The 22,552-nt window shown below is 35.4% G+C and overlaps 1 protein-coding gene across 8 annotated transcripts in view; it reads left to right on the top strand.

Moving 5' to 3' along the window:
* The window catches only part of dac (dachshund), a 146,038-nt gene that overhangs the window by 21,273 nt on the left and 102,213 nt on the right, over window positions 1-22,552 (top strand). For 5 of the 8 annotated variants that reach the window (XM_053756910.1, XM_053756912.1, XM_053756909.1 and 2 more), the window contains exon 2: window positions 2,421-2,447. The exons of the other annotated variants lie outside the window; for them this stretch is intronic. In XM_053756910.1, the coding sequence (XP_053612885.1) occupies window positions 2,421-2,447 (27 nt within the window). The remainder of the gene's footprint in view (window positions 1-2,420; window positions 2,448-22,552) is intronic. 8 annotated transcript variants of the gene reach the window in all.

Here is a 22,552-nt window from a genome sequence, read left to right as displayed (position 1 = left end):
TCAACTACTGAAATTGAGAATTAGGCCTTCCACGTGGTTCTGCCCTGTCATTCTATTCACTAGCCCCCCACTTCCCGTTATCGCCAATTGGATATTTAGTCTAGACACAATCACTCCCGATACGCGACCTGTCAAACCTAATTTGTGTGATGAACTAGATCATACGGGAACCGGGCGTTCATTCTGCTAACGTTAAGTAAATATCGTGTCTCTTTGGTTTTTGAATAATGATATTTTAAATACTATTAGATACGTAAAACAATAGACAAGCTTGCGTAATTGTATTTTTTTATTATGCTCAAGAGTTGAAATTGGTATATGTCGTTATACGTATATAAAATTTTTTAATCATGGCTTACCTAAATACATAGGCATTTATCATTTTCCAAGTTCCAAATAGCTATTTCTATGTTTTTGATAACTTGAGCAATTTTATAAGTAAAGGTATTTCGAAGTTTACGAAAAAGTAGTTTTGTCGACTAACAAAAAACAAATTATATAAACAAAGTTTCCAACTGACAGATAGCGGCATAAATAAATGAATATCGATGTTCCTCCAGACGCCACATCAAAAGAAATGATCCCAAATGTTTGTGGTCAATTTATTTACTAGTGATTCGTTTCGGCCTGGGCGGATACTTACGTCGATGATAAATTGTATGCAGTCATTCATTTTCTTCAAGTTATGAAAGCAACAAGATTCAATTTTAAGACTTATCTCTGGCATAACAGAGATTATTATTGCGATTCAGCGCTTTGAAAGGAATTTTATGTATCTCTACAGCCACTTTTCGAAATTGAACTATAGGCTAATATATTACGACTCAACTTTGCATTCATTGGAATTCGTCATTGAGAGCGGGATTGGGAATGACACAACGAATTGACAAATTATTACAAGTCACAGTTCAACAGTTAATTTGTATGTTAATATCATTTTTGTTTTTAATTGGGAATTTAATACAATTTTAGTACAGATTAAAGGACATAATTTAGCGTAGTAACAATAACAAACATTCTATTCAGTAGGGAAAATAAACGCTAAATTGTACTCATATACTGGGTCGCGACGATCAATCATTGCGGCCGAGTCATCAGCCGGTTCAAATGTCAAACGAACCTAGGGTGGTAATAAAAAGAAAAAAAAAAACAGAGTTGCCATTATTAAAAAAGTGACTGTGACTTTATTTCCATTGTCGATTGCCGATTCGGGATTATTAACTGACTTGCATATATTTTTTGTGTTCTAATATTGATAGATCGGTTTTTTCGAGTAGGTGACTTTTGATTTCGTTGCATGCCAACTGCCGTGTAAGTGCTGTCGATTACAATATCCAACAGAGAAGTATTTGTGTCAAAATAGCACAAAACGATAGTCATCAGCGGGTGTTCACACGCGAAATGAAATATTATGTTGTCTGAACTACGGCACTACTCAGTAATTGCATGCTTTATATCTTTGTTTCGTTTTTACAAATCACTGGAAAAATGTGACGTTTTAATCTTAATTAAGCATAGTACAATTTATTAGGATATATTTATTAAATAATTCATTTCAATTATGCGTGTATGCTTACCCTTGTTATGAGTTGTTGTTAAGGGAATTGAATTCAATTTGATGGAATTGATTTCCGTTAATTTTACGATTTCGTTTGCGTGATCTCGTCCGGTAATAATCTAATAAAGTCGTCCATTGGGAGGGGTCTTATTGTAATGACTCAATATTAATAGGTTTCATTGGTTAGTTTTCCGAGTTTCTTTAAAGGTGGGCAGTGTTTAAAAATTTAGAATTCTGTGATTTTTCAAAATTCATCATGTTTTTTTTTCGCAATTCGAAATCACACTTAATTAATGTCTCTGATAGAAATTATTAACTTATTAATCAACAAGTAAGTCAAGCGTTTACGCCAAGAAATGCGCATGAACGTGTATAACAGTAAATGTATGATCGATATATCGAGTCCTCGATTTTGAATCGTAATAATGAATCGTTGCAGGCAGCAGTGTGCAAACAGAGAGATCGCGTGCGCACACACATCAGCGCCAGCAGTCGGCGCACTCCCCGTATTTTAACAACTGTCCTAATACATCTAGAAATGTTATTTTTAACTGTTTTTGCCACATTCTTTTTTGTTCTGTTTGCTATGTTGACTTTTAATTTTTATGTTTAACTTTTTGTTGTAAAGCAAGCATACCTTTTACGGCACAGTTTTTTTTTACCATTACCGTCTATAAGCCAATGTTCTTAGTTACGTTCTCATAAAACTAAATATACATTTTTTTACTATCTATAGTTGGTAGCCACATATTTTGTATGACAATAATTGCATGTAAATTTATCTGTGTAAATCTCAAAGTAGCCAAAATTTATAAAAATTTAAATATTCAACGAATTGGATCGATTTTTTTCTTCATTTCAGGTGCCTGTCAATGAAAGCGCCAGACAGGTATGTCGCTAAAACGATCGCGCCGCGCGTTCGGTTTCGTTCGGCCGGGTTCGTTCGTTGCGTTCGGAAACGTTCGGGCGGGCTCGGTCGCTCAGCCGGTTGCTCGCAGGCTAGGGGGTAGCCTGGAAGACCACACGACATACCCGCATCGCAGGAAAATATCCTAGTACTTTTTTAAACAAAGTTGCTTATTGGTGTGATTTTTTTATTTCATTTATTTTGTGCCAAAATTTCATATTCTCTTACAAAGGTAGGTCCATTTCATCTGCCATTGTAAATTCAAAAGAAATCACATTTTCTTTACATGCTTGATTGGAACTAGACGGTTACACGTCTATACTGCATCTGTTCTTCAGTGGTGTGATTTATTTTTCTGTTAATGTGGGTGAAATGTTAGATGTCGTTGTTTTGGTTCCAGGTTACACCCTAGCCATAGAATAAATTGATCCCGACCAAATCACAGATAAATTTACTCGTTAATTATATTATCGTGTTGTAGTTACATTGAATGCGGTAGATGTTTAGTTTTACGAGCATGTTTGTTTATTTTGTTTCTGACTTGATGGTGATTTTGGTAAGTAAACATTAAGACGTCATGGAGTTCTCATACAGGCTTAATCAGTGTTGTTATCAGAGTGACATATCCATTTATTAGGTAAATAAATGGATATTAAGTATAATATGTGACCACAAACGTCACCGTGTGTCCGCATGTCTGTATGAGGACGACCTTATTTGTGTAATACACAATATGAGAGATCACACGTTTTTGTAAGCGGGTCACATATTTGAAATTCTACATCTGTCGTTTATGAGAATCACGCATGACCGCATGACCGACTACGAGTCTTCAACAGATCCAATGACAAACGCGTGATCATCATCAAATCGTAAAGGATTTAACGCCTCCGTTGGCACGCTCCTTTTGTTGGCGTCATAAAGCCGCCCATTAAAATGTTTGATAAAACGTTGGCCTTACAAAAAGAGTCCGGAGCTACCGATGGCTCCCCACTGTGCCGCTCATTGTGGGATGATGCCATGCTGTGGTCCTCACAAAGAAACACAAAGCCGAATGTAGCGGTCGTCTGTTTTGATATCGGCTCTCGATTCTTTGCATGCTCTCTCGTTAGCGTCTAAGTGAGTTTGCATTGCTCGTCTTTAGCACCAGAACTAATAAAAATAGACCAAAAAATATAATTTATTCTTCTCACGATCTCGGTTATTTGAAATCCTTTAGGTATATAATTAACGAAATATGTATACAGGAAATTAGTAGGCATTTAATCTACCTACTTAAAAATCTACTTACAATCCTTGTCGAAGTTTAATTTCCATTTGTCCTTTTAGTTATCCTGTAGATCATTGATCTTAATTCTTCCAGTAGCATTAAGATAAGGGAAAATATGTCGGAGGTCCACTTACTAAATTTATTTATCAGATATATGCCATTAATTTTATTTTTACTGCTTTAGTATCTGAAGCGTTAAATTTATACAAATCTTTTAACTTATTTCTTAGTAACCCGAGGCAAAGTTCTCTTTATTACTTTTTTTGTCGACAAAAATGAATAACAACTACTATCATTAAACAGATTAGTATAATGTTCATCCAATTAAAAAAATAAATTCACATAATACTATCGAGATGTACATACTCAATTTGGGTAGAAAACGTTTCTACAAAACACATGACAATCACAAAGGGTCTGTTTACATTCTAACGCCTTTTAAACTAACAAAGGCGGAATTCAAATAAACAAATCGTTACCCTTTGACCGCCCGAGTCCGAAAATTTCACGTCGGAAAATGGAATAGAAATGGTTTTGCAAAGGGACTAGCTTCCTGCAGCGCCGCCCCAACCTGACACCTTCGGTTCCGATGCGGACTATTCGAAATTTATTTACAAACAGAAAACAAACACAATACCGACTGCAACTGTTTTCTCTTTGAGTCATTCGACCTAGCAATCTATAAGCTGTAAGACTCGAATAGTTTCCGAAATATGATAGTCCCGAATATCAATAGAACAAAACAACATCAAATGAATATTCTAATCCTGGACCGCTGTCCAGCGTCCGAAGGCCACGCCTCTGAATTTTATTGACAGTCCCAATGTCAATCCGTTTGATGTCGCCGGCCGTGCCCACTAGCGCCCCCGCGTCACGCCGATTTAAACAATAGGTATTCTCTCATGTTCATAGAATAGAAGAACAGAAAGGTCATTTGATGACCTTGTTTAGAACATTTCAAAGTTTTGTATTGCCCATTATTTTCAAGGATCTTTACTCTCATCTTTTACAGCTCGTGGCCATAAGTAATGATGCTTAAGTTTCGCTATTATTACATCTGAATATATTTTATCCTTTAAATAAATACCTTTAACCGTGCTTTTCATTTACATCAACATTTATTTTAGCCCTTGAATGAATCTAATTTACAGCATCCTTCGCAGCAACATACATATTTTTTCGATTTAGGTAAGTACTCTCGTATTTGAAAGTAAAGATTTCGTCTATATATTTGATGATTTCAATAACCCACTAATCGTACAGACAAAAGCAAACATTTTTGTTCTATATGATTGGACAGTGAAAAAATTGATTTGTGTGTGTGGTCGCTGGAAATAATTGAAGGTTGTTTCGTGATTATACATTGATTGGTACATACAATGAATAGGCATATAAAATATTCAATAAGAAACAAATGTTTTTGTTGTCTTTCAAATATGCTTACTATCTTCCTTCCACTTAAATTCATATATATATATAGATTCGAGTATATTTTTATTTTCTCATCGATCAATTGATGCTGTTTCCTTTATAAATATATTTATGGATCATTGGACTTTGCTTTGATTAATTTAATTGTATTTTCGTTAGATGACTTCAAATATTTTTAGAGACATTTGCATTCATAACATTATACTGTACAGTATAACAATCAATTTTCTAGTAATTCTACTTATTTTCCATTCCAAATCGTAAAACTGCATGAGTGCCGTCAGCGTAATCTGGTCCAGTAGTTCCGAGGTGTTAACATGTGCATCATGTGAAAATTCTTGTGTTAAATGAGCCCCCTTGCCAATTATGTCATGAGTGGTCGGTGCGTTGCCTCAGCCAGTAACCGCACTCACCCACTTGTGCGTGCGGGCGTGAGACTTTCCCTCTCAGAAGACCCCATGTGCTGGTCAGGTGGAACCCCTGTCCCATTCCGCTCCGTGTGAGCAGTGAGAGTGGCCGATGTATAAACAGATGAAACAGTCGCACAGTAATGGTCAATGAATATTATTGGATGCTAAATACCTATAATTTACGATGCTGAATGCGTATAATGCACAAGATGGATTGTTAGTCTGAAAAACTTACAAAATGCTAGAAACTAGGTTCATTCTTCTTCAGATATTTGTCATTCACTGCTACTCATGCAAAACCGAATCAGGTCGCTAGTCCTATCAAGATAATTTGTTCAACCGAAGAAACGGAAAGCAAATATTTCAAAGCGTCTAAGACAAATGAATCTATAAAATTAATTGGACAAGTAATCGAAAACTCAGAAAGAATTTCTTCATCTCTGCTATGGGGGAGCGGAAACAAATGAGGGGCGGACATTGAATAATTCGATTTCCTTATTTGCACCAATCAATATCTTATACAACGAAATACGATCTCATGACAAACCGACACACATTTGAATATTGATGTTAAATTTTATTTTAATTAAACCATTTATTAAATCTAACTAAGATGTATAAATTAAATTTGCAAAAACAGCAGTAGCTTAGTTTCAAGTCTCTAGCAGTTACGGCAAGTATTTCTTGAGTTGGAATTGTTTATATAATCCAGGTTTAACAGTAGGTACAGTAACTAAGTTTAAACTGATCTTTCTTTAAGGGTGAAGTTGTGAACTCAATGCGCGGAGCGGCTGGCGGCGCGACGGGCGGTGGAGGATCGCAGACGGCATATTAGTTGCTATAATTGCATTTACTACCGACCTCGCTGACGTTTCCCGCGATAGCTCCACAGACCTTATAGACAATCGAGTTATCCACACAAATCACCCTCCGGAATAAGATGATGAGAATATTTCGCTTCCTGATTGACTTCCACCAAGTTAACTAGACTGCTCTCGAGATGCGAACCAACAATTTAATAACAGGATTACGACTGCGGACATCAGAATATACTTCCAAAAGGAAAAGCTTCAAATCCAATAAACAGAGTATCTTATTAATTAAGAAAGATACTCTGCAAAAATAAGCTCATATTAAATTTTGTCCTAATACTGTCGGGTACTTATTTAATTCCGGATATAAAATTTCTGTGATTGAGCCCCAGCGGGTGGGGTTGGGGGCGTGAATTCCAACAAAATTAGCACCAGGGGTCGAAATAAAAAAGCGAAGGAAAAATTTAATGAACAGGAAAATGCTCCTTTTTGCAGCTATTCCATCTATTTATCTACATTGGGATGCCCATTACCTTGCTAAGAGAAAAGTTTACATTTTTAATTTAATGATTCCACTTTGTGGAAGTTGGGCGGGTTTCGGCGAGATCTTAATTTGGGGATTTCTGAGGCGTCTCGTTTTGTAAATATTATTCCTTTAATAAGACCTCACGTCGAGGGGGTGCCTACTGAACTCCGTGATTACGACTCTCTTTGCGAGCTTCATTTTGGACCTCGTCATTTTGATTGGCGCTAATGAAATTTTTCCTACTCCGCGTTTTCTTGTTCTTGACAGAATAATTTGGTAGGAACATGAATATTTTGTGTTGTGTCACCAGCACACTCCGGTAATGTTTATTGGAGCAATTTCGGGACATCTGAGCCATTTTTTCTTTCATTTATATGTTTCACTTTGTATAATGCAATTTCTTGCGTCATTCGGGGCGGTGAAGTGCGCGTCCCATCTGTAGCTAAATTTCTAAATCGTCAAGTCCCATCTGCGGTTGCGTACACGATGACGTTTCGCTTTTAGCGGCTGTTTTAAAATTGAATATTTGATGGCGCATTCCCTTATGACGAATTCGCGGCGCGACGTTGGCGAACGACGCTCGCAGATAATTTTTTGAATGTCTCTGTTAACGACCACAGCCATTACCCTTAATCCCCGTGTACCACTTCGCAGTCGCCATTTATATTTCAACAATTTATTCATGGAGTTTCTTCGCGTGCATAATACTAGATATCGTGTACTGTAAATTGAATATAGCTGGTTGCATTGAAAATGGAATAAGTAGAATAAGAAATCATAGCAGTAATCACTTCGAAGAGGATTAATTAAGAATGGCATATTGAATGATTATAAAATCAATGTTTTTTGTTTTCTATTTTGATGGCATTGAAAGGAAATAATTTCATAAAAAGATAAATATGCTTAACATATATGAATGTAATTAGAAAAATATCAACACTTCCAACGCGTTATCGGACGCGGGCGACACTCAATGGTTCCCACTTTCCAGTATAAATATAAATGCGGTTACAGCTTAGTACCTTTCTAATTACGTAGATAAGGAACCACAATATCGGTCTGTTTTATCACATTCATATGTTTCGAATCTAATTGGTATTTGGCATGTAGATATACTGACTCTTTACTGGATATTATGTTTGTTTTCCGATATATGTTGTATTTCATCCGCAACTAATGATAAAATATTCTATTGATCGTTGATATATTTGTTATTACATATACATAGCATACAAGGAAAGCTAGTAAGCTTTCCTTTAAATATATGTTCATTTTTTATGTATATGTTTAAGTTTATATACGTTTTTGGACATTATCAATTTTAGAACTTGAAATTTAAACTGCGATAACGTTTAAAATATGATTCGATATATTTTTTAATAATTTATATTTTTCGTAAAAGTTATTTGTTACAATTGATTATTATATAATTATTTGTGTAAATATATGACACTATGCGAAGTGAAATAATGTTTCAAATTGAATCATTTATATTATGACTACATCATTTAAATTATCAAACCTATCCGATTATTTCATAATAACCTGTCACATTTGGGAATGAGCATTCATTTTACAAAATTAATTTTGTATACGTGGACTGCTCTATTTGTCAAAACTATGACCACATTAATATATCAAACCTCAAATTTGCATTTAAACGTCTACGATATAGAGATAATTTAGTAAATTACAGTTATTTTAATAGAAAAATTATAGTCAGCGTTTTATGTATGGGGTCTTTGGGGGTTGGTTTTTTACGAAAACATCTGTTGTGTTGTGTTCGTCGTATGAGTTTTTTTTTGTTATTTTAAAAGGAGACATGATGGATCAGTTTCAACACATAGTTGTCGGCGCCTTTGTTGTTGGGTTTATGGCTTTGTAATGTATTTCTTTGTTTGTTCAGTACGTGTTGGCGCTTCCGAACTTTCAGAAAAGCGATCTACACATCTTGATAACCCGTTTGTCTGTAATGAAAATATTTATTTAAATCCAAATCGTCAGAAGTTATATAAACTTTAACGAAAATACTTCCTATTTTCTGTCCATTGTATAGGTATCCAAATTATTATCCTAGTTTCAAAACAATTTTTTCAAAACTGCTCAAGAACTACTAGAGTAAAATTAATTTAGCAAGAATTTTGAATTATTCTTACCTTCCTCTTTTTGACTTTTTCTCGTTATAAAATTTTATTCGCTATTCCATTCCTATTCATACTTACACTATCGAATGAAATAATTATGTAATCTTTATTTTTTTAATCTGACCATATATTTTAAAGAGCATACTATGCACAAAAGTTTGAAAAAAGTAAGGTACAGTAAAACTTTTATCGAAGTGTGAGGAGAGTCTTGAGTTTTCAAGAGTATCCTTTTGAAAACCACCGTTGCGTGTTTTTCAAAAAGGATGTGATGTGATGCAGATTGCAGTCGTCGCACATCGTAATCTTATCTTTCAGCAAAAAATCGGTTTGTCGCATTTCTTTCTAATGCCATTACAAAACCAAGGTATTAGTCGGTTCAAAAGGATTTTAAAGCAAACAAAAAATAGATACGCTGCGTCTGTGATCTGTGCAGTGGTTGGTTAAAAGCTTCGAGGTTTTGAACACTATCGTTGAAAGAATTAAATAGGATAATCTTTTACCTCTCAGGGTGCTTGGATGTTACAATTTTTTATTATTTTGTGGCTTGATTGGTGTATGTATAATATTATTACGTATTAACGTGGGTACTTAAATATTTTTTATTATCCTGCAGATGTGTGTTTTCTGAGCAACGGCCATCTTCTTCATCCATCTTTGTCCACGACAAAGCCATTCTTTTGCAAAATTTGTTGAGGTTATCTTGGTATCTGCTCCTTGTTCGGCTTCTACATCTTCGGCCATCTCATACCCAAAAGGTGGCTAGTTTTGTGCACATACCGATCGTAACAGATTACATACCTGATTGATGTCTAATTTTGTTTTCCTTATAGAAAGTTGAAAATTATTTTTTATTCATAACTAAATAGGTAGATAAAAATGCAAATTCATAGAACACGCATTACAAAGTTGACAATGTGAGTACGGTGACTGGTGAGGCACTACACTCAATTTCGGAGTCACCCAAAAGAAGTAGAGTGAACTCGGATGTGAATGTTTGTACACGGAGGGTTACCCGTAGAGTTAGTGATGAATAGAGTAGGAAGTATTCTTTTATTAAAAAAAAAACTCTTTGGTAATACGAGTAAAAATGTACAAAGTAATAAATATTAATTTCTCTGTGCATCGCATTTACAAAAAAAAAAACCTTTATATAGTTTAAAATTTTAGAGCGGACATATTGCTTCTCCTCATTTGTCTATAAAAAATTTAACTATCAATAAATTAGAATTTAACATTCAGGATTCCACAAAACTTTAATATTAGAGGGATCAAAACGACTGAAAATAAAGTCTAAGTAATTAGTAGGCGACGAGAGAAACATTCATAAAAATGACAAAGCGCTAAATACAAATAATGTTTTAGTTGGCAGCTAAATTACTTAAAGGAATTAGTTACAAAAAAGAAGATTTAGTGTGAGGAAAAATTGTGTCTAAAAATTATCGTGTCTATGTTTGGACTAGGATTGGCACTCGACATGCGAGCACTTGATCATTCGTCGACATTGTGACGCCATGTATGTTCATAGTGGCAATACCTCTCTTACTATTGTTTATCGTGTATAATTCATGTTTTTGGTCAAAAATCGCAAGGTGAATCGAAATCACATTATATGCATGTTATAATGAATTTTTACATATATTGATTTACATAAACGGTAATTTTTGGTAACTATTCTAATGTTACGAATAAAATTGACATTAACATTACAAGCAGAATAAATGTCATATGACAATAAAGTTCAATAAAACCTCAAAGTCCATATAAAAATAACGTTATAAAAACTTATTTCCAATCATCTTGCGATCTAGTCATTCAACAATGTCGCAGTCAGCGTTGTAGCATTCATTGCTATTTTAAGTAATTATAATAAATTAACCACAAGATCCATCAAACTAATTGAATTCAAAACGTATCAATTTCCTTTTGGCAAACAAAATAATAATAAAGATACATTCAGAGCGGTTGCAAGCCGCTCGAAAGTATATTGCAGTGCGGAGTTTAGAAAAAACGAAACAATGAGAATTTTGATTGATCACCGACTCGGAGTTTTTTGTGTGAAATTAAAAACGCGAACTGGGCATGCGTTGGATTAAAGAGGAATTTCAGAGGGCCAATAAGGGGACTTGGCTTGCGAACGGATTTCGTAATTAATTTATTTTTGTTCGCTAAACCCGACATCAGTTTTGCATTAGAGAAACAATGGAAATATTATTTCCGCCTCGATCGATCGGTGTGACGAAGTGATCAATATGTCATTACGACAGACCGACGTCGGCTACATTTGAATGAAATCGATAACATCTAATCTGGCCATTTGTTACGAAATATTTCTTATACATGTCAACATCGACTATTTACATTTGAATAAATCTTTGTCATTTTAGATACATTTATTGATTTGTACCGCGCCTAGCATATAGATATTTTTAAGATGAAAAAGTATGAATAACAATTTAATGTTGCCTAAAGGTTTTTTTAAATTTGCAAATAATAATGAGTGAATTATAAACGCAAAATACATTGATTAAGTAAGTTATACCTAAAGCAATTTTCATTGCTATAGGTATAACTGTGTAAATCGAAAATGAACAGAAATTGTACTCGAAACCTCAAGTGTACCGCAAACGAGTAATTAAAGCATCTATAATATATTAACATTATGCATACTAAAATGGGAGTCTTAGTCGAAATGTTAACAGGAATGGTTGGGGAGATGTGTAACACCCAATACCGCAAAGGTAAAGTGTAATAATAGAAGCTATTTGGAGCTTTATGAACGATCAAAATTGCAAGAGCACGTGTATAAAATACACTTTGCAAAGTAGATTTAAATTTTAATACAAAGCTTTCAGTCGAGGGTTGTGAACGTCTTGAGGTTGGCATCTTGTGGACATGTCGATGAATCGCAGGCTATTAATGTTATGCTATTTCTGTAATGTATTATTGCTCGACTTGGCGCGGGCACTGCCGTGCCCCCCGATTTGACAATAATATATCATTCAGTAAAAATACAAAGACCAAGGTCTTTTTAATAAATAAACTTTAACATTTTGAAGAAACGGCTGTCAATTTGTCGTCCCACTTCTTGACATCAACCCTCTTTAAGAATGTTGTTGACACTTATTGTTTAGTCGTCTCGTGCTACAATGGTCTTCATTTTTACGATCAACGATGGTCATCACAGTTTTATGACTGAATCCAAATAGCAAAAAACTTTCAACAAGCGATAGTCAGTTTCATCTCTCATTAAGTTCTCTTAGGATGATACAACTGGTCTAAACCACGTGGTGTTTAAACCACGTGTTTTTTACCAGACCCTTTATTTCAGTATACTTGCACTTATCAAAGGAACACAGAAAGACAATTAAATTTAATGTTACACTGATCACACACTATTAAAGAAAAATATCGAACGCCACAATTTTGAAGGGGGGCTGGTGTATCCATACTAAGAAGACCGGGGTCCGAGACTCAGGTGTCGACTGCGGCCGATTTCACAAGACAATGCTTAATAATTTCATTTCGCCATTATGGCGGCCATCTTTGCGAGTCGCACAGTTAGAGGGCATCGGCGCACCCCTCCACGGCAATTTGCATTGTAACTCGGACCACGTAGAAGGCCCTAACTGCCATACCACCACCTCCTAACTCTTGAATATATAATTTTGTTGCTTTTATTAACAGCAACTTTGCGTGGGAATCGGCGATAGCCTTCCGCGACTGTTTATTGTGGACGATAACTTGCTAGATTTATTTTATAGTTCAGCTAGAGACTTTGTCCTGCTGAGGGTGGGTTCACGTTCTGCCCGGACGCTTTTATACTGCCTATAAAGAGGCCGATGCATGGCGCCATTAAAATATTTGCTGGATTTATTTGACAGCCTGCTTGTTTTGTTGAAATGTTTATTGGATACCATCATTACATTGTTGCGCAAATTAACCGCTAAATCATATTGCGGCTGATTGTTGATTGCATTCGGTTAACCACGTCTGTTTTATGAAAGGTTTTTTTACAATTCATTAAAAAAATTAAAGGTGTACAAGGTACAGTCAACAGCACATCAAGTTACGCTGAACCTCTATACCGCGGTAATAGCGGCGAGTTTGCAATGAATGTCGTTAGGTTGATGATACATACATTAGCTGCATCATTTTATACTTACCATTTAAGAACTTTAAACTAAGAATTGCCTATCAGATATCAGTTGATGATAAGTCTTATATTTGTCATATCTTGAGCTAATCATAGCACTGATTGAGCAGCTAAGTAGAGGACAATCGACTGATACCAACAACTGTAACTATGCCAATTTGATATTACTACATTAATTCACAGCGATATCAAGCAAAGCATACTTTAGTTAATCGCAGCAAATGTATCGGAAGTAGAAGGGAACTTGTACAAACACCACGATCTAATAGATGTGACCGTAATTGCTTTTCCGTTCGCTAATGCAAAAGTTAGTCGGCTGGAGCGACTTAAAAAGTTTGTTTTGCTCATAAATTTATGTGTTTGTGTATCTTAGTTTCCGGACGTTTTGACTGCGACTTGAAACGAGCAAGTTATGAGAGTGTATCCTAATTTTCTTGTTACAAATTTTAATTACTCTTATTTTGAGGTTTAATGGAACCCATACCGATTCTAACTAATTACAGTTTGTAACAAAAAAAATACTTATATTCATGTACATCTGACATGACAAGCAGTAGTCAAAATTGACTTTTAACTACGTTAATTAAATTAAGTAAATCATTAAATCAAATTAAAATTATATTACATAAAACATAATCAATATGTACATAATATTTCTCTATAAGTACATTTATGAATCTTTCGGAACTTAGATTCGTCGACTCGCATAAACAGTCATAGATACAGTAAATGCGGAAATATTGGGCCCCGGTGCGGAATAAATTGTACCTCTAATTCTAATGGTGACTTTTAGGGGAACGCATAATTCCATTTCGTGTTTTCAACTCTTTAGGGGTCGGAATATCGACATTAATAACTTGTGAAAGGTTTCTTACAGGGGTATTAGCTGAATGACTTTTCTTTTTGGAGCTTATTTCGGAAACCGTAAACTGAATATGAATTGTAATAAGTCCTTTTATTCAAGTCGTTTATAGGCATCTGACCTACCGCCATTTGTATGGCCAATAGTCGCATAAACACCAGCGATTTAATCAGTCAACTAGACAGGTCATTAGATCTCCCAGTGTACAAGTGGAATGAAACCCAGTACAGGATACGGAGTGTGCAATGGTTTTAGGGAAAGTACCACATTGGTAGTAGGTATTAGAGCAGAGCAACTACTACAACAACTACAACTTATTGTAGCCTCATCTGGACAAGTTATCTTTACTTCGGCCGACTTCTGTCTAGTAATAAGTATAATTCTTATGCAAATGTCTATCTATAACGTATAAATGTCTTGTCTACCCACATGCTTGGCATCTGACATAGTGACTACTGACTGACGCGCAGACTTGCTGTCATATGGACACACCGACAGATTTAATGATATATATTCAGATGTACGTAGACGTTCATATATGCAAATATTTTTGTAACGAAGTCCATTTATGCAAATACAATTTACAGTTGTGCTCATTTTATCCATATCATTTAATATAATTTATAAGTGGCCACTAATTGTTACCTACATTGCCTGGTGGTGTCATTTAGAATTGTTTTTTTACTATAATATTTTGTTTTCTATTCATGTTTTTTAGCCATGTTAGCATAATATAATAGTCTTTTATCAAGTTAGGTTTAACAACATAAAATATAACTTGAATGACCAGCTGTTTTACAATTTTGTCTGATAGTATTTGGAATAAATATATTTAAAGCAATACCTGTCAAATGACTGTGTTTGTGTCTTTCATTCAACTGTGTTTGTCTGTGTCTGTCTAGTCTAAACAGCAATGAAAATCTTGCGCGTTCTTTCTTCACCATTTTTAACGCGAGGAAGCCTTAGTCGCAGATAACAAGGACACCAAAGGATTCTTTACGAGGGTCTATGTGAGGCCGTGGTGTTTTGTTCACTCTGCTACCCATCCCTCTCAACGATTTTAATTTTAGGGTTATCACTGTGGCACAACAAGATCAATTGGTTGAATTTGCAAAAAAAAAAATGTTCTGCAGGTATTACCTAAGGGTACCTATTACATATACATAACCTGTACATTCTGCCCCCCACCACCTAAGTAACTACCTCAGGGGCCAAGTTTATATGATCCCGACTGTACTTTCAAACCTTTGGTGTTCCAAGTTGAACGAATTTTTTCCCAGATTAACTATTCGATCACGTGGTCACAGTTCCTTGTGGTCCACAGTGAATAATACGTATTTTACTGGTTTTTAATTTTCTTGTGTGATTATTCTCACTTGTCATTCCCACACAGTAAGTACCATTATGTTGTGAATGAAGTGCAGGCTGCATAGGGGCATCTTATACATCAAGGATATTGACACTTGCCTGTCACCAGCCTTTGTCCCACCAAGTATCAGGTTACACGCGCACGTGTTCTTTGAAACAATCGAATAGCTTTCATTTACTTTTAAATGTGAAAGCATCTTTACAATTTTTTTATACTATCAAACAAGCTTACGGGTTTGCCCACCAGATGATAAGTAGTCACCGCAGCCAATGGACGCTTGCAATCCGACCAAATGAAGAATATAATTGTTGGTCCCGGGTTAAAAATGTAAAATTGTCTTTAACAGATTAAATTGGGTCCATGTTTATCTATATTTGGTGCGTTTTATTTTAAGTAAACGCAATTTGTAGAACAGACATGCTTTTCATACAAAATTACAAACTTTCACTCTCCATTATAGTCATTTGGGGGTTGATTTAAAAAATCTAAATCGGTCCAGTGGTTTAGTCGTTAAATCAGAACAGACAGAAAGACAGACCGACTCTCGTATTTATAATATTTAATATGGATTAAAACCAATATGTGAACTGTAACTTTACACATATTTAAACTTATACAAAAAATAGATATATCCAGGGCTACAAATAATGTCCCGCATACCCATAGAAAGCATAGACACGATTTGAAACATTTTCACAACATGCAATGGCTATACTATTACATCTTCCGTATGTCTACTTCACAATATTCGATTAGTTACTTTAATGAGATAGAATAGAGGTGGAATGTTTTACTCGCGCAGCAATTACAGAAATTGAAAAGTTTTTGTTAGCGACATGAAGTTAATGTAAATAGTTGTGTATTGCAATTGAAGAGTGTTTGTGGTGGAACCCGTTTGACGAGTGGAATGGAAAGCTAATCGCGTCGCGTCGCGTCGCTCGCGCGTTATAATTAGTACAAATGGCGCGCCTCGGGTCGCGCCCGAAGATTTATGATTTTTCAGACATGACAATTTTATTCGGATTTTGCGCCAACATTTATTAATTTATAGGTTTGTATGTAAAGTATGCAATAAAAACTAATACAAGGGTTCTAATTATTTCAAAACATTTTGGATAATCAACGAACTTTTCGTGATCTTCTCTCGAAAATGTATAATAGAACCAAACGATTGTGAAATAGTTCTTAGGTGATGTAAAATTCGATAAATAATGTAATGATTAACGTTCTTTAATTGTGTTGCATTTTCATTACAATGCTACAAAAACATGACAGATTGTAAATCTTGTAGAGAGGTTGCAATTCAGGTCTCGTGATTTCCTGATTGCGTTGGTGATATCTAATCAATATCAATCATACGAAACATGACATATCCAACAATCATTAACTATGTATAAAATATTATTAGGTAAAGATAGGAACCTACTAGTACTTATTATATATCTATCGATGGGTAACATTAAAGGAATTATAATATTTGTGATAAACTTGGCTTTAGTTCTTCATTAATAATAAAATAGTAATATCAAATGAAATGAAATAAAAGACAAGGCAAAGGCCGTGGCGTATGTGGAAAATTCTATAGCACAGAGTAGAATAGAAAAGACTCCATCAACTAAAACCTCTTTCCTAAATGTATTGATGATGTGTAATAGGTATTGTACACTTCAGTTCCACGTATTTAAAATATTATTTCTTTATAAAATGCTTACTTTTCTCATTTACTTTTCTCGAATTTCGCATTATATATTGTGGTCGTGTCTAGTAGATTCAATAGCGCAGGTTTCGCGGTGTGGAATCCAGTAATCTCGTCAGTTAATAGATTCGATAATTTATCGCGACGTCCAAACTGATTCTACAATTGATAGCACTTGTGGAATCTGTGGCAGGTGATATGTATTTGGTCATTTGTGAAGGGACGAAGTAAGAGATGGCAAATTTTATACCCTTGATCGTAATATAATTTGGGTAATTCTTAGTGGACTTATAATGCAATGGAAGAGAATTGCTTGTTTGAATACAGTTTAATTGATATTGTTATATACTTGAAACGATACAAGCAATATCAGTTTCCTCACCACTGAGGCCTATAGATACTAACAGATCTTAAAAATTAATAAAACACGGCGCTCTTCTTCTTGTCACTAGATTCGCCCAGCGAGCGTAGAAGATTGTTTAAAAATCTATTATATTATAGCTGTACTTTTTTTAGTTTTCCCATAGCAATGGTTTCTTTAAATACTTAATTTGAGTTGTGTCACTAAAGCGATCGGTCGCGGATACAAGTCGTAAACGCAGAGCCACGTTTTTGTAAAAAAATGCCCGATTCATTCATTTCGTTGTGGTCACATTCCAATGATCGGTTCAATGACGCCGGCCAGATGAATAAAAATAGAGATTGATTTTTTATTCTTCAATTGTGTAAGCGATCAAGAAAAACTGTGAAAATTGGAACTAGAGTTCAAGATGATTTTGAAAGTGCGTTGTTTGCAACTAACGGCCAATCCAATGTAAAAATTGATCATTTGATCACAGCACGTATTTAAATTTCACGCAAATTATTCTACATAAAAGCTAAAATTACTTCTGTTGTCGTTAACATGGATGATTCCGTGACATACTTTATTTAATCTGCAGTCTGGCGCCAATTCGTTTTTTTTTTTGTGAACTTAATATGAAATAAATTTATCGATTTATCTAAACGGTATGAAAATTAACAACAAAATTAATTATTTAAAAAAACTGGGCTACCGCAGCCCCATTCTGAATGTGAAATTAACATACCGTTACTAATTGCTACGTAAAAAAATTTGGAATTGAATTCAAACATTTGTCTTTTAACGAATCGTGTCGCGTCGGCTTCGACTCAAAGCGGCGTGATTCGGCAATTCCGTTCCGTTTTCAAATGCTCGATGCCCATTCGTTCCCTGAGCTACGCCTACTCAATAAATTAGATGCCTCGCGTAGCATACCGCATAGTTACAAACTAATGAAAACCCGAAAAGATCTCAACCCATTTTCTTAACAACTTTTCCGAAAGAGCAAGCGCCTTCAAAGATTTTACCCCGAGAAATAATTCCGCTAATAACGCTCAGCGCTCACACGGGTATGTTATGCAACCATAGGAATTTCATTAGATACACACGCGTTTGTTTGTTAAGGCGCTTTCCATTGCTAAAAGTTTCTTGAGGCGGGTATAATTCCTTTGTTTGTTCTCGGGGGTGGCACCCCCCTCACCCACTACGTTTTCTAAGTCATCGGGTCCAATTATGCCCCTTTGTAGGTTTTGATATGTAAATTCTCGATTTTATTAAACAAACCGTGATGCCATTCGGGGGCAGCGAGCCGGATTAATAGCTTCTTCAGATTTGTGTAATCGCTTTCTCTTAAGACAACATCAGAGGTGAATTCCAGTGGAGCTATTCTCCTGTAAGCGGAACTCAATAAGCATTCCGACTACTGCAATCTGCGAAGGTCACTATTTGTATGGACACTAAATAATGACTCATTTTGCTCAAGGTTCGTCATAGAGCTTGAAATTATCAGCTATGTTGTGTCAATATACATCGAAAATAGGGACTGAAATTTATGTGGCATCGTAATGAATTCAATCAAGTGAAATAACACCATCGCGACACCAGGCTCATAAAAGCGATTTCGCGAATTGTCATAGCGATCGTTGGACAAATTAATCTGCACATAGAAACATAAAACGAACGTTACGGCTGAAACTACCCATTCGATTTAAGCTTAATTTTTGCCCCAGCACTATTAATAATTTACATCGGATAACGCGAACGTTTGCGCCATATTACAACGCATAAATTAATAATGTCGCTCGCTTGTTTAACTGCGAATCAGATGAGTTTTATTGACAATTTTGTTGGGAAAGAGCAATTTGCGGGATGGGCGGCCGGTCGCGAGTGACGCCAAGTGGTCACCAAATAGGGGGATTCGATCATTTACGTAGGGGCACTATCGCGCAATTGTCAGCAGACGCATTTAGTGCCTAATATCGATAATAGGCGTCATTGTGGAATTAGTGCTACAATTCCTTTTAATGTGATAAGTATGTGATATTTCTTGCAGAGCTAGTATAGGTAATATTTTGCATTTTTAAAATTAATTAGAGTTTTATTTTCAACAAAATCTAAAACAATATGGCGTATAAAATAGAATTAAGAATTTCGTTGATGCGCAAGATCGAGATACAAATAGGTGAACAATTTGACTGTCGCATTTGCACCGCTTCGTAAGGCCTTAAACCTTAAGTTTCTTAAACCACTTCCACACGATACAATCTGATTGCCCAATTTGATTGCCAATTGAATTCAACAATCTGATCGTCCGTCCACACGTACACAACTAAATCGCCAATTTCAGAATTTGACTGAGCAATTCCAAATTGGGCGATACCGACCACCCAATGACCTTGAATTTCATATTTCCGTCCACACGACCCAATTTGATTGTCAATAATGTTTTTATATCTGTGATTTTCAATCTTATCAAATTGGGCGTAAAATCGGGACGTGTGGAAGGGGTCTTAAATAGGTATCACAAATAACGTTGTCTATCGTTTTACTTTTCTAAGGTTTAAAAAATCGACAGTAAAGACAAAGCAAATGAGAGAGTTACCAACTGAGATGTCATAATTCAAACTGAACTAACATCAATTGATCACGAAACAAGTCGATGGCATCATGAAGCCGCCTCCATACCTGGCGGCTACGAGCCCATAAATGCAAATGTATAGATCACATTCCCGTTAACTGCACGAATGTACACAATTGCGTTGGGGTTGCATCGAAACTTGAGAGTGACTGCTATTATTGTGCAAACAGCATCCGTTTGTGGGGCCCTGCTCAGTGGCGCCGCCGGGTGGGAAACACTGATATGATTAGCTGTCGAAGCAGACGTCTATGATAACTTAATAAGCATTGCATTATTTCATTATTGTGCCAATTTGGTCTGTGATGCTTTGATTTTAGTATAAATCGTAACAAAATCGAATTATGTCACTCACTCTGTCTCGTACTTCTCCCATAGGTATGACTTTAGACTGCCCTACATCTGAATACTTATCGAGTTTATTGTTACATATATTTTTTACAATATGGAAATTTTTAAGAGCATTTTGTACATCTGCACTAAATTTGTAATCTCGGAATACTGACGTTTCCGTGTATTAGGCTAATTCTTATCAAACACGTGGAACAAACTGTCTCGTCGTATTAAAACGGTCATTTGTTATCATTCAATTTGCTGCCGCCGACGGCGGTTTTACTATTTTAATGAGCCTCCATTTTCACGATAATTGAATGGACGTTGGGCCGCTACGAATATTTCATTCGATACCTAGTAGTATTCGACTATTCCGTAATTCGCTTTTCACCGGTCTTTTATACTTTGTTTTTTGTGTTAAAAATACTGTTGTCAGGGGAAAAACTGTCACTTCTAGCTCCGTTTTTACCATTTAACAGCTAATAATAATAAATAATTTAATTTTCCGTTTTAACAGCACACCTACCAATTCTTGTAAATATCTTCAAGGTTATTGTAATATTTTATAGTTATATATATTAGATCTGTATCTGTATCTTGAAATATATATTAAAGGTACTTGTGCGCTTATACATTTAACAATACGCAATTATTGAAAAGAAAACTGCAAAAAAAATTTTAATGTACACATTGTGCTAAGACTAAAAACGTAGATGACACTTTTGTGAAAACATGTTTTAAGAACAAATAGTAACCAAAGAAATATAAACTCTTATCTTCTGAGTGACATTTTAAATGGAAAAACAAATGCTAATACGAAATATTTTTCCACATACTCATGCTTGCAAGTTTGAGTATTTGGAAAAATATTTCTATATAGTGATAACTACAGCTAGATACTACTAAAGATAATGTTTGTTTTTATACGTAAGTTAGGAAATTAGAACCAAATTGATAGTCAAAAAGCAATTATTTCATCACGTTTTCCACACCCCACGTAAAACCCGGTCCGACCTTATGTTTAATCGAGGCGAACGTTGAAACTACTGTTTACAATCACATTATGAAAGAGTCTTTATATTGCCTGCTACAAATCAACACGCACCCCTTTAATTAAACGCGGAGCACTAAGTCAACTATAGCAAAACTAACTGTTACATATGGAATGAAAGCACGTATAATTTACTTGACAATTTTGCCCTGTGTTTGGTTTGGACTGTTGACAAAAAATAAAAGTTTCAGTTGAAGTTATTGTTTAGCTTATCAGCCATATTCTGGTAGCGTTTTAATATGAAGAAAGAAAATTATCATATTAAAGTTGTGCTCTTAAAAATGGAGAAAACTCATAGTGCCAAAAGGTAATCGGAAAATAGTGTTCAATTTTCAGATCAGAGAGTTTATACTACTTTTTTTTTTACTACTAAGCAAGCAAACAGGCATACGGTCCCCTGATGGGAAGTGATCACCGCAGGCTATGAACGCCTGTAACACCAGGTGTACATGCACGTTGCCGGCCCTGAATAAATCTTTATACGCTCTTATTGGAAAACTTTTATAACGTTATTAAGTAACAATATTTTAGTTGTTAGACAAAACTGACCTACGATAATAGTGAATGTAAACGATACTGCCTGATACTGACTGATATTTAAGAGATAGAGACAACCACAGACCACGACACGCGTCTCGAGGTCGACCACTTAGTTATTTCTGGTCTAATAGTTCTTCCATCGATACGCAGATTTTTGATCATTTTTGCCTCTCTCTCATGTTCGCGTGTCTCTGTTGCACGTCGGGACTGTAAGGCTAATAAACCCACGATCAGCGTAAAATATAACCTTAAAATTTCGAAGATTTGGCTGTGATTTTTCGACCGCCCGACTGCCTGCCTGACTCTTGTGTGTCATTCCGAAGAGGTTCAGAGGTCAATTGGTCACGATCATGGTTAATGTTAAGTAGCTATAAAACATACCTTCATTGATATAGCGCTCGGTTTGAGGAGTCAGTGGAATAACATATGTGCCTCCGTTTTAATGTCAACAGAGCTGGGTTAAATTTGTAATATTTGAGCAAGATAAGCTCGGATGCTGGGAACGGAAGTTGGCC

This window comes from Plodia interpunctella, chromosome 16 (assembly GCF_027563975.2).
Source record: "Plodia interpunctella isolate USDA-ARS_2022_Savannah chromosome 16, ilPloInte3.2, whole genome shotgun sequence".
Classification (NCBI taxonomy): domain Eukaryota; kingdom Metazoa; phylum Arthropoda; class Insecta; order Lepidoptera; family Pyralidae; genus Plodia; species Plodia interpunctella.
This window is presented reverse-complemented; position numbering and strand designations above follow the sequence as displayed.